At 42.4% G+C, this 13502-nt stretch overlaps 1 protein-coding gene across 3 annotated transcripts; it reads right to left on the reverse strand.

The window, feature by feature from the left end:
• Positions 1–3892: 3892 nt before the first annotated feature.
• Positions 3893–13154, reverse strand: ZNF706 (zinc finger protein 706). 3 transcript variants are annotated; one of them, XR_004644790.1, is made up of 5 exons: positions 12912–13154; positions 8448–8584; positions 7031–7138; positions 6784–6923; positions 3893–6368 (listed from the first exon to the last, which is right to left on the reverse strand). XR_004644790.1 is itself a non-coding variant. In XM_034763397.1 (4 exons), the coding sequence occupies exons 1-3, from the start codon at positions 13036–13038 to the stop codon at positions 7043–7045; spliced, it is 360 nt and encodes a 119-aa protein (XP_034619288.1). In that variant the 5' UTR covers positions 13039–13150; the 3' UTR covers positions 3893–6368; positions 7031–7042. The 3 variants fall into 3 exon arrangements, 2 of the variants coding, with proteins under 2 accessions (XP_034619288.1, XP_034619289.1); XM_034763397.1 differs by lacking the exon at positions 6784–6923 and having other exon boundaries at positions 12912–13150; XM_034763398.1 differs by lacking the exons at positions 6784–6923; positions 12912–13154 and adding an exon at positions 12296–12590.
• Positions 13155–13502: the final 348 nt, after the last annotated feature.

The following is a 13502-nucleotide window of genomic DNA, read 5'->3' on the forward strand; positions in this document are numbered from 1 at the left end:
GATTGCTCGATGTATGGTTCAAAAAGTTATTCTCTCTTCAACACAGAGAGTTTAGAGAAGACTGTATTAAAGTCTGACTGCGCCTACTGAAGTCAATGGCAAAACTCTCACTGATTTCAGTGGTGCAGGATCAAACTCTTACTTGGGAAGAAATGGAACCACAAAGCATGAGCCAGGTTAGGAGACACCCTAGCTGAAGTTAAAGGGTTTTCCTCAATACAAAATTGCAAAGCTGGGGTTCACAGGCTTTCGGGTGACCTTACAAGGATTTACAATAGCAATATATAACTCACTCTTGTATCAAATATATTGTTTAAGTGAAAACAACCATGGTATTTCTTCAGTGGAGCCAAGTCATTGGATAAAATATTTCTTAGATCTCTTCAAAAAACCCTCTTTATGGCTGACTTACAAGATCCAACAGGAGTACAGAAGAATCCATTTACGAAAGAAACTAAACCATAAATAATACTTAGAGTATAAGTATTACAATATTTATAATACTATAACATTGTTAAATAAACTAAACGTAACTCCTAAGGAAGAAACTCAGCAAACCAAAACCATTCTTAGTTTAATAATATAAAAACTTCCTCAACTAAGATGAGGAGTTTTGCCATCCTCAAATCCTGTATGGAGAGAAAATACACTTCTATTCACAAGGAAATTATTCTATTCAGGTTCTTACACTGCACCCATTCCCAGATATCTGATTCAAGTTACAACACGGAGCACAATGGCACCTTTGTCTCTAAAGTGTTACTACAATACAAATAGTAGTTTATCATAATTGCATACAGAACTCCACAAGCCAACACAGTTTTAAAATGTTTGCTAATATTTTCTCCAATAGACAAATTAACTATTCTTTTGGTTGGAAAAAGACTGATACCCAAATTTTTTTCATCCTTAAGATGAAGATCCTTAAATACCTCAAAGTAAAACATGCTTTTCAAAGTTTTATTCAAAAACATAAAATGACTATTACACCGCGCGCGCGTGTGTGTGTGTGTGTGTGTGTATAGAAATAATTGACATAACAGCAACTGGTGTTTTAAAATACACCAGGGATTAAATAGATTTTAAAAAGAAAACCCTACTCTCTTCAAGCAGAGAATAAGTTGTGTATAATTAATAATTGATATTCCAGTAGTTCTCCTAGTGTACTAGGCACTGTACAAAACACTTAGGAAGCGTTGGTTTGTGCCCAATTCAGACAAAGGGTAGAGGAGAGAGAGACAACATACAAATTAAATGGGGAAGGTAATGATTGGCTATATCTTGATATTAGCATTTATTATATAAATTACTCCCCCATGTCCACTCAACCATAACATTATTACTTGCTTAATTTGCTATAAGCATCCTGGTAGAACTAGACCTTTATGGGAGTGGTGGGGCAGAGTTAGCATGAGAAGAAGGTAGAAGCCTTGGAGGCCAATTAGGAAAGACATTTCATGCCTAAGGAGTGGCATGGAAGACATACAGATGACTGTGGGGGAGACAGACAAGTGGTGTATTGAGGCTGGCATCAGTAGGGTGGAAGGAACTCGTGTCAAGTGAAAAGAAAGAAGGATGGGTAAGTAGGAAGGGGTAAGGTTATGTAGGGCTTTAAAAGCCAGAGGAGGGATTTAAGTAAATATAGTCATAATGACATAGACTGAGAATGAAATTCAGATTCTGAACAAATCAGTGCTATACAGTGTTCAAGAGTACAACATAACCGTTACTGAACACACAACAGATTAGAACAGTCTTGTCTAGGATGCATTCTCTTGCCCTGCAAATACTCTCATACGCCATACTCCTTTGTATGTTGAAATTTAGCCATACACAGCATGTAGAGTAAATGCTTAGCACAGCTTAAACCTTTGTGGGAAAGTTTGCAGCTTTGACTTTTTTTTATTTGCCATAGATTTTTATCATAGTAAAGTGTTTATGGCTTTAATACCTCTTACAGTGGAAAAAACATTCAAGGAGAAAGAGGCAGGGCAGTCACGTAAACTGCTCTTCTGTTTGATTTATTAGACTCGATACAACCTCAAGGGCAGTGTGTTGATGCTGTAGCCCTGTCTGCACTGGCTCTGAGATCCACCTTTAGAGAACTGAACATTGTTCCAGCTAAACCTGTATTAAACATATGTTAGGTCCCTGCCTTGCACAGGGCCAAGCTATGTTAGAAACATTTTTAAAAGGCATGGTCAGAGCCTGCTTTGAATAAGGTTTAAGCAGAGTTTGTGTCTGTCCAGACTAGAGGACCAAATTAGGAAATACGGCATCATAACTAACATTTAGCCAGTTTAGAAGTCAATATAGTTAGGATCATCTTCTGCATAAGCAAAATTCTTGTGATAATTTACATGCTCACCCCTGACAGCTAAGCACATGAAAGACACTTCAGCTGTGTTCACACTAGCCAAGTTTTTCAAGGACTAGTGATTTTGAAGTGTCTTTAAAGAAAGGTTTATTTTTAGAGAATAGGTGTTCAACACTTTTGAAATATCAGACCCCATATTTAAGATGTCTCAGGTTTGACCCCATAAAATTGAGGCATCCAAAAAATCACTAATCACTTTCGAAAGCTTTGTGTGTGGCTTTTAAGCCCATCGAAGTTTTAAAACGTGATTTTGGACACAAAGGTTTTTTAAAAACAAAAACCCCACAGTTCTCTATTAATGCAAATAGGCATATCCAGATAATTTTAAAACACAGTTGTCACTAGCAAAACTTCAGCTACTGCATAGACTGGGCCTTTAATATCCTTTTTGAATGATGGGACCTCTCTGGAGATACTATTAAATATGTAATAATTACACCAAATGTGTAAACCCAGAATTAGAAGCCAACAACACTTGGTTGAAGGTACAGCCATGCAAGAATGCCTTAAAGCAGTGGCTCTCAAACTTTTTTACTGGGGACCCCTTTCACAGAGCAAGCCCCCCACCCCTTATAAATTAAATATACTTTTTAAATATATTTAACACCATTATTAATGCTGGAGGCAAAGAGGGGCTTGGGGTGGAGGTTGACAGCTCATGACCCCCCCCCCCCCCACGTAATAACCACGTGACCCCCTGAACGGTCCTAAGCCCCAGTTTGAGAACTTCTGCCTTAAGTGTTCTAAATGGGTAAACTAGCCAGGGGACTCTAATACAAAAACACTTTGCAGTAGTGAACTGAGTAGATATAAAGCAAGTTGACCCTTTACTCTGTATTCTTTAATAAAGTAGTCAGCTTGCTGGTCAGAACTTTTTGATTTAAATGGTGTCAGCATTCAACCCTTTACTATGCTTTGACTTTTAATTGGTAAACACATTGCAACTTGTCAATCTTCACTATGCTACACTTTTTAGATCTGCATTAGAACTTGACTCAGGTTTAAATAAGATATGTAAATTCTCTTTATTACATAATTTTAGTGATATTGCATGATGTTTCAACAAAAGTAAAATTTGGAGGAATCCAGATCCTCATCACTATGTAACTTTCAAATATAACTAACTCTCTTGGTCAATCTTGCAGTGAAGAGCACTTCTCTATCACAGAATTAAGAGATGGGGAAGTCTCCAAAGAGATTGCCAGAACATTGCACAAAACACAAATACTGCTGTGTTAAGGTTACATATGAACTGTCCTTGATTTTTGTTGTTGTTGCAGATATTCTTCAACATCCTCAGTGGCAGACCTCTAAAGGGGAGAAAGCGATAGCAGTCCCTGCATAGAGGCAAGTCAGCCTTGCAGGATGAAGGTGGGAAGTTTACCCTGCCGCAGCTTCTTTTTGTAGCTGGATAGCTTCAAGATTTAGAGCTGTCCAGTCAGCATAAGTTAATTTACTAAAAATACAGGAACACTTATTTTTAACAGGCAGGAAATATCACATTTTACACTTTAGGTTTTTTAACTTGCTCTTTAATCAGACACAGTACAATGCACAATTGTGTCTTTTTAGTCAGAATTAACAGGGTGCCATCCACAAGTTTAGAAGTGAGGAGAGGAAACTCCCCTATTCCTTACCCCCCCCCACAACTCTTTAAATCCATACACTGAGTATTTGCAGACAATACTAAATGAGGATAATTCCCCCACTAGTCCTGCATTCCCCCCATACTTTTGGGTTCAGTTTATTAGAAAATGTTACAGTATTTCAGATTGCAACAGCTGTAAATAGGGAGTTTATTAGTGTATAAAACTGAACACCACCCTGGCCTTTACCAATATCAACTGATTGTTACGTAGTTATCATACAGTTTTCAAAATGCAACAAAATTCTTAAGTAGGTTAATTTGTCCTACCAGTATGATGCCGCTTTCCAGCCACCTTATTTGCTCATTAACTACGTTTGCTACACAATCTGTAAATTAAAGCAACAAAACATGTCTTTCAGCTTAGGGCTTTTTTTGGTAAAGGATGCATCCCAGAACCTTCTCCTGAGAAAAACCAGACTACCAAACATCAATCAATGTGAGGAACATTTTGTTCAGGGTATACTCATCTTATTTTTGATGAAATTACAGTATGAGAACATTTAGGTACCCCTCAGCACCAAGTTGAAAGGCAGATTTCTTGTCTTGTGGGAGTCAGGCTGTCAGAATGAAGTTATTGAATTAACTGCTAACATTAAGAAAAAATGAAGGGCTACATTCTAATGTCAGTACTAGGTGCAGTACTGGATTATTTTCAGCAGACGAACAGGGTACCTATCAAAATTCAGTGGTATACAGATTATGTCAGAGTGGGTATATTACAATGAAACTTTAGGCCAAAGTGAACATTTACAAAAAGATACAACTTAATGTCACAGTAAAGAGGGTGGGAGGCTAGCCTGACACAAGTAATTCATTAAAAGGGAAAGTAAGTGGACATAGAAAGAGGCTGTATTTGACTTGATATACCAAAAATACCACTTATTTCAAGTGAATTTCATTAAATCAAAGAATGTGTTCAACTTGGTTACTTGGTCTGTCAGAAATAAGAGTAGTTATTGTGGCTGCAGTTTGTTGTAACCAATTTCTCAGCAATTCATAGCATTTCCCCTCTGTCTAACCAATTTCAGAAGGTCTGTTCTTTGGCAGTACCACCTCAAATATATTTAGGATGGCTACCACTGTATATCACAGACCTTCCAGCACAATTCAAATACACCAGTTTTAGATTTCCCCCCCACTTTTGTGCTCTGAGATTAGAATCAAGTCCATGATACACTTTATGAAGGTTAAATCTGTCCTCAAGTGCTCTCATCTAGGGGTTTCAGGCAAAACTTAAAATTTTCCCTGGTAATGTTGGTAAGTCAGGACTGATTTAAGTTTAACTAGCTATATCACTTCCAGTTAGTCATTTGGCTTGTGTGCTTTCCAACAGGCTTATTTTAAGTTCATTGTCAAGTAAGCAGATCATTAGAGTTTGATTACTTTGCACACTTCTTGAAAAAAGTTGCTACTAAGATAGCCAGAGACTCTGGAGGGTGGGAGGTGAGACGTGTGGTTGACTGTTCATGTGCATTTACAATCTTTCCAACTGAATTTTACAATGAAGAGCAGAGTTACTTTAACTTGATATAGCATTTGTGAACATTATTCTGATAAGCATGTCCAGAAATATTAAATTCTGTTGTGTCTCAGCTTTGCCAGCCATCTACTAAATATTAAGGTTCACTTGTCTAACAAGAGTCTCGCCAGTGCATGAATAGAAGGAACAAGTTCCCTTACAGCAAAGGAGACCTGTTCTAAATGGCTTGTAGTACCCACACTCCCTAATAAACAACAAAAAAGAGGAAGTCCCTTGATTCTAATACAGGTTCTAAGAAGTTGGCTATACCTCGAGTCAAGAAATTAAATTTTAGTAACCGAGCTCAAACAGGCAGAACATTGGAAGGTAAACATAAGCAGTTTCCCTCTTAGGTTAGCTTTAGCTCAGCTTATTGTAATGCACATTACTTTCAGTGGAATGAAACTGCTCACGTTTCTGGCAGGATGGAGAGAATTCCATTTTGTCCTCATTAGGATTTTATAAGGCAGATAATGTGGAAAGTTGAAACAGAACTTCTACAAGCATTTAACCTGTGATATTGTAAAAATCAAAATACTACTTTATTAAATGAGTTATTTTACACAATATGAACATCAGTATAATTACAATTGTAAAAAATGTTTATAACAAGTATGGACTGGTTTTCAGGATTTCCAAATAGGGCACAACTGTACATTTACACAGAATCGTCTTTGCATGAAGCTCAAGAGGGAACAGCATAAAAATATGAATGTTTCTGTAACCCCTTCATTTTTGCTGATCAACAGTTTGTTAGAAAAGCAGCTGCAGATTTGTTATGTAAGGTCTGACTGTAGACGAGTCAATAGGTGCCATGAATTCACCTATAAAAAAAACAAGAATTCAGTTAAACTGAACTGTTGCCCAACACTGCTCTAACTACTACTTAGCTTCCAATCACTGAAAAATTATATTGAACTAATTACGAACCAAAGGGTTTTTGATTATGGGTTTTTTTTTTGGCATTGGTTTAGCTACCCTGCAAATATTCTCAGAAGATTAGTATCTACATAAATATTTTCTCTACCCAAGCCAAATAGTATATATTTTTATGTTGTGTAACAAAGTCTAAACATTTGGTCATGTGCTCAACGGTTCTAACTTCATTAAGTCTTGTTCGGCAAGAAGGAAATAAAGTGAAAAAAGTATTTACAATAATTTATGCTTCTAATCTAAATACCTGAATAATAATACTTCGCATTCATTAGTTTGTATCAACCCCATGGGCAAGCCTCTCACCTAGGGTTGTATTTTTTCCTCAAAGTTAGTATCAATGGTCCAATCAAGGACCAGGACTTCGCTGCCGCAGTAGTAATGATGAAGTTGCTTCTCATGCTTAGTGATCTGAGGATGTGTTTTTAGTTTCAAGCTAACTTTCACTTTGGAGAAAATGAAATAATTCTCAGCTAGCCAGTGAGCAAGGCTAATTCATTATGATAAACAGTACAACTCAGATTTAGTTTTAAAAAAAAGTGTATGTAATAACCTGTAAACAACTTTATGCCTGAACATCAGCCAATTCTGGAGGAAGTGGAGTCTTAGGATGCTTGCTCTCAAAGTGCTGTTTGAAGGTCTTGGGGTCTGGCATTTGTGTCTGATTAAAAAAACAAAAACAAAAAATTATCTTTATACATGGCAGAAGAGTGTTAAGTAAAATATTTACACTGAACTGTTCTCCCCATTTCAAACCTTAATTTTCTTCACCAAGGTCAACATAGGGCTTGACTTGTCTCACTGATGAATGCAACATATGTATATAATTACCAATCTTAGTGCCATAGTACTTCCAGCAGACAGGCTATCAAGATGCTATTGTGCATTACTATGCTAGTTTTAGAGACTCTTTGGCTCTATATTAATACAATCCTCTGATTTTTAACTCCTGTTTTCAGCATATCATTATCACATACTTGTTTTATGCCACCTGCCAAGAATGCACTGAAAGATGTGTGCTCATTTTTATTAGAAACCTCCTTGCAGATGTCAAGTTTATTCAATCTAGGATTTTACAAATAAATTAGGTGGGAAGCCTACTCCCTTCAAAACTCAGCCAAAGGATACATATCTAACTTGTATAGAACTATGAAGCCAATTCATTTTTTATGGCCTCACTGGTACACTGAGGCCCAAAGAGTTATTTGTAGTCTCTTAACCCATTGTTTCTAGCAATGTGTAGACCGCAACTTCTGATTGCATTAGTAGGAAAACTGGCATATTTTGCAGAAAAGAATGGGGGTGCATGCATCTGAGTGAGCAGTCCTCCATTGGGAAGCTTTCCATTACAGTTTATTACAAGTCACAGATCTGTTCTAGGACTGGCCCTTTAAATGAATGCACTCTATAAGAGGAAAGGCAGGATTCAGAAGAGTCAGTCAGGAGGAAAGTCAATCTGATTAGGTGCTTAAAATTTCTGTTCTCTTGTCAAGACAATAACTCTGGCAGAAATATATAACTATTTATTAAACCCTGGCTACAGCTCTTAGCATCATGCTCAACAGTATCAGCCATCAATGATGGCGAGTAAGGAGCATCTTTTCATTTAAAGATGAAGTAAAATACACAGCAGAAAAGTGGTCTCAGACCTCTAGAGAAGCCTTGTACTGCATACCAACTTCAAACACGAAAATTTGCAATTAAGCAGTCTGGAACCACTGGTCTACAAGGTGCTGATCTTCCCTCTTTCTAAGTTATCTATGTAGCTAAGGTTATACAGCCCAACAAAGTAATATGAAACCCTATTATATGCACATAAACTACAAATATGCCTGGAGCAACTAGCCAGTTAACCCACTATTACCACAGAAACATTTACTTTGTGATTTCCACAACTTCTTTCTATAAAAGTCCTACTCTAGGCTGGAAGAGTTGCCCAGTGTAATGCTTTGTCTTCTGCTCCTCCTTACCCTACAAACAGTGCAGGTATATATTAAGGCAGCCTTGGCTGCAGCCTTCTGATCATGTCCTTGTTTCTTTTTCTGTCCAGCTTGCTTTTTGGCATTTTTCTGCTGCGACTGAATCTTCTGCTGTCCACGAGCCATATCTACAAACAAAGAAGGATGTTTAGTCTAAGTGAGAAAGAGACTGTTTTGGCTACTGACTCAGAAGGTATCCTTATGAGCAAAGAGTCATATGCTCTCTCCATATGGCCTACTCAATCCACATGAGGCAGACACATGGACAGCTCTGTTCAGGTTCCTTGTGTAAATACCTCTGTACTCTAAGTACTTTTTATATGAAAAGTGGTTAGTAGGTTCCATTCTAAAGCTTCCTCCTAAATGACACTTCAAAGCCCATCTTTTAGAGAGGTATTTTCAGTGGATAAACAGTAAAACCAATGTTTCCTTTTATATGCATTTATTTTCTAATTCCTGCCCAGGTAAAGAAATTCAGATTTAAAGATCTCACTTTGGTTTAATCAATTGATTTTCTAAGCAATAAAGCCCTAAACATTTCCAGATGAAACATGAATTGAGCCATAGATGTCAAGACAGTGATTATTGAACTGTTGTCCATGGATCACTGGTTTCTATGGAGCACTTGGCTAGGGGTCTGTATAAAGCACATGGTGCTGCCTCTCCCTAATGCAAGCTACAGCACAGGACTATAAATTCAGCCCAAGGGAGCCAGGTTAGCTGCCTCCATCAAAAGCCACTACTACATATAGAATGACAAGAGGAGGAGATAGGAGCTGCCCTCAGGGACTGAAGTCATCCACCATCAGGGAAAGGATGTCTATGAGACATGGGAATAGGATAAATGGACAGTCTATATAGTGGAGCAGGTAATATTTCATGGAAAACTTGCTTCCAAATTTCTACTCTAGCTGCTAATTCCTCATCTAAAGTTTTTTTTTTTTTTTTTTTAATCTGATGTTTATTTGAATTGCAGAAGTACCTGGAAACCCAGTCCCATAGTGCTAGTCACTCTATGAATATAAAAAGACAGTCCCTGCCCTAAAGTTTTTACAGTCCATGTAATTCTATAGCTACCAACTGTAAAAAAGGATTATGAAGTCAGAAGAGGAGAGAAAAAAGCATGAAGTGAAAATTCCATGCAAATTTTCTTAGAAAGAAGATACAGAAATGCAATAGATTTCTTATGTTCAACACTTCCATGAAATAGATTATTTTAAACAAAAATCTAAGGAGCCGGTTTTAACTATTTCTGTACCAAAACTATTTAAAGAAAAGCTATAGTGATTTTATCACATTAAATAAACACTATATTAGTAATGAGTTTTCAGGATGTTAGAAATACCTGTCACAATTTCACTATTAATGGTTTCAATTGAAACTGTCATTACACTGATACATGTTATACACCTGAGGGAATTCTGTGCCACTGCACGCACACAGAATTCATGTCCCCCACAGATTTCTTTGCTTCCCTGCAGAAAAAAAGATTTTGACAGGGAAGCCACAAAAACTGTCATGCACCCCTCCTCAGAACGGTGGGTGTATCGTTTTGGGTGCCCAGAGCAGCTAGCAGTGAAGTAAATCACCACAGCGTGGGGGGGGGGCAGGGGGAGTGAGAGCTAGGGATGTCCTGGCCAGTGGCTCCTTCCCTGTGCCAGGCTCAGCTGCTAGTCCCCACTGGGCAAGGACTGGATTTCCTCTTTCCCTGCAAGGAATGGCTGGGGCCAGGTCAGACCCACCCTCAGAAACCTCCCCATGGCTGCAGGAAGCGCCAGACTGCCCTTCCCCTGTTTGCCCATCTGCCCAATCCCTGATGCATCCAGAGCCCCCGTTCCCAGACCCTCTCTCCCTCTGTGCCTCATCCCCTGCATCCTCCCACACACACACACACACACACACACAACCTCTGGCACCTGAACCCCCTCCCCCATGTCCTACCCCCTGCATCCTGAGGTTCCCCCCACTGAGCCCCACCTCCTCAGCATCCAGACCCCCACCCCTGCACCCAGACCACCTCCCGCTGAACCTCACATGCTCCTGCACCTGGACCACCCCTAAAACCCTGCCCCACCCAGTCCCCCCCACCAAGCCTCACCCCCTTGCACCCACAACCCTCCTCCGATATCCCCACATCACTGAGCCTTACCCCCGGCATCCAGAGCCCCCCTGCATGCAGACACCCACCCCGATGAGCCTCACATCCCCTACACCTGGACCACCCCCTCCTGCACCCAGACCTCCATCTTACCCAGCCCCAAGACCCCGTCCCGCTGATCCCCAACTCCCTTCAACAGTACCCCACTGCTGAGTCCCATTGCCCCTGCACCCGGAACCCCCCCCCCCCAGCCCCCCCCCCCCCCCCACCCCCCTGTAACCCCCGCCCCCCCTCCCCCTGCCCCCCCCCCCCAAGTGAGTTGCCCACACGCAGACTGCCTCACCCAGAACAAGTCCCTCCACACTTGGAACCTACTGGACTGAGCCTGCCTGCCCATACCTGGTGCAGAGGGGCAGGGCCCGAAGGTGTTTCTGGGACAGACCCAGCCCTTGCACTGTGTCAGAGTTGGGCTGCAGCCTCACTGCCAAGTGAAGGGTAATCTCCCACTTCCGTGCAGCCAGTGGCCTGTCCCCCCTACTGCCTTGCTGGAACCTCCACATTTATTGACAAATAAAATTTGCAGAATTTTAAAATTTTGTGAGAATTTTCAAATGTTTTGGTGCAGAACTCCCTCAGGGGTAATCCCAGCAAGGGCCTCAGACTGTTTATGTAGAGTACACTGAAGAATGTGCACTTCCTGTTTCAAAAGCAAGGGAGATAAAGATTTTTACAGTTAACTGAAAGTTTAAATTTCCTAGTTAATTTAATGGAAGACTTCATTTATCTAAATACTGCTCTACACTAGTGTCAAGATTGTTTTAAAACAAACAATAGGGCGAGACGAAAATTCTCTTTAAACAAAAACATCCAGATGTGGGAAAGAGTGGGTTTTAGTTATCTCAGTTATTTCTCCTGCAACAGTTGCACCTCAATTAAAAAGTGTTACAATACGTTTTATTTAGTGTCTTGATATTAGTTTGCTAAAAAGACCACTAGACAAGCACACTAGTTTATTATATTGAGATTGCCCATAAATATGGCGCTGTTATTTTCGTCTAGTTAACTAAAAAAAGCATTTATTTGAAAATATTGGGCTTTCAGATTTGGTCCAGCCAGACTTTTAGTTTTAAAAAATTGTAAATTACACAACGTAATTCCAGTATGCGGAATTTGAACATTAAGTTTACTGGCAAGCTAAGTATTTCTAACTCTCTTGGAATACTACAATACTGTCACTTTCAGAGTTTGCTGAAAACAGTTACATTCAGCCACAACTAAACCAATTCTATATTTCAGAGTTAAAGTAACATATTATGATGACTTTCCTGTTTTCTTAAGCACAGAAACACCCTTCAAGAACTTAAACTGGCCCCAAATCTTGATTTAATACAGACTTGCATGACAGGACATAAAAGAAACTTTAAAAAGCTAGTTAGAAACGTTTAACATTAAAGCAGTCACAGTGAAGTTAGAAGACGCAAATGCTAAACTCGATTGACGCCCATGTATTGCAATACACCTCATACTAAGTTGTTTTCTTGTAAAACAACAAGGATTACAAGTAACCAAAACCGGAAAGTCAAACTAGAAGCAGAATGTTCATATCCTGAGACTGGAGAGCAGCAGCTGCTTCCTCTGATACTTTCAGAGGCTACAAATAGGTTAAAATTGTTCAGTTTAGTTTCCAGCAGGATCGCCAAGGGCCCTAGGCTCAAACTCTTTGTGATGAAGCAGAACCAACCTCAGGCAGCAGCCTGGTTTGAGACCGAGAATTCAGTCCGGCTCCGAGCGTAGCGTACAAGTACTTCAGCCCCTTCTGGGTGACCCTGAAGTGTCGCGGGCCGGGGAGAAGCCAGCGGCCGCAGGGCTCCAAGCAGCGAGCGAGCGAGCGCAGCCCCCCAGGCCGGGACTGCAAGGGACAAGCCGGGGAGGGGAGCCCGTGGGCACAGGGACAACGCTGCGCTCGGCCGCGCTCCCTGACCCCGGGGCCCAGGCAGGGACCGGGAGCGCCGAGTCCACCTCCATAGTCAAGTTTCGACACCGTCCAGCACCGCGAATGCAGATTTCCTCTAGCGGGAGAAGCTCGCCCCCAACAGGCCACGGGCCGCCCCTTCCCCCAATTCTTCCCACCCCCGGCCCGGCCTCCCGCCGCCGCCCCGGGGAATACCCCGACACCACCTCAGGCCTCGCCCGCCCCCGCCAGGATCAGGCCCCAGCCCAACGAGATGCCCTCACGCCGGGGCCGGGGCCAGCGCGCTCCCCGGCCCGCTCGCCACCTGCGGGCCTCCTCTCCCCTCGTGCCCGGGGGAAGGGCCCAGCTCCCACCTACGGCAGCGCCCTGCCGGGTCCCCGCTTACCCGGACTAGCCCGGCCGGCCCAGGCGCTAGCGAGCGGGTGGGGAAGGCTCCGTGCGGCCCCGCAGCAGCCGCGGCCGCCGCCTGCCCGAGAGGAGGATGGAGGAGTCAGCGCCCCCGAACTGCGCATGCGCGCTGCTTCCGCCTCCCCCCCCGCGCCGGCAGGTCCCGGCCGCCCCGATCCCGCCGGCCAATGGCGGCGCCGCCCTCTTACATAACGCAGGGAAGGGCGCGGGGCCTCCACAGGAACAGGGGGCGGAGCCGCAGCACCTCCCCCGGTGCCCGGATGCTGCAGCCGCCCGCTACGGGGAGGAGCCGGGGACATTTGTCTCTGCCGGTCCCGCCCATTGCTTCTCTCCGCCGGGGAAGGGAGAAACGTGCTTCCTGCGGGTGCCCCCGTCACCATGGGAGTGGGGAGACGTCCCCCGCGGACCGTCCCCACTGGGTGTGCGGGGAGTGGGCCTGAAAATCCCGCCCTCGGGGCTTTCATTGAGAAAATGGGGGCTTGGGCGCCAGGCCTCCCCTCAGGTGTTAGAGGGGGGAGAGCCCTCTGCTGAGTCACGGGGGGACGGAGTCGGGGGTAGATTCCCGGGC

This window comes from Trachemys scripta, chromosome 2 (genome assembly GCF_013100865.1).
Source record: "Trachemys scripta elegans isolate TJP31775 chromosome 2, CAS_Tse_1.0, whole genome shotgun sequence".
In the NCBI taxonomy this organism is placed as follows: Eukaryota; Metazoa; Chordata; order Testudines; family Emydidae; genus Trachemys; species Trachemys scripta.

Bases quoted from the DNA above. Each gene is read 5' to 3' on its own strand.
- ZNF706 (XM_034763397.1), bottom strand. From the start codon at position 13,038: ATGCGCAGTTCGGGGGCGCTGACTCCTCCATCCTCCTCTCGGGCAGGC. The intron at 8,585-12,911 runs GTAAGCGGGGAC...CTTTGTTTGTAG, and splicing joins GGCCGGCCGGGCTAGTCCGG to ATATGGCTCGTGGACAGCAG. The intron at 7,139-8,447 runs GTAAGGAGGAGC...TTTTTTAATCAG, and splicing joins ATACCTGCACTGTTTGTAGG to ACACAAATGCCAGACCCCAA.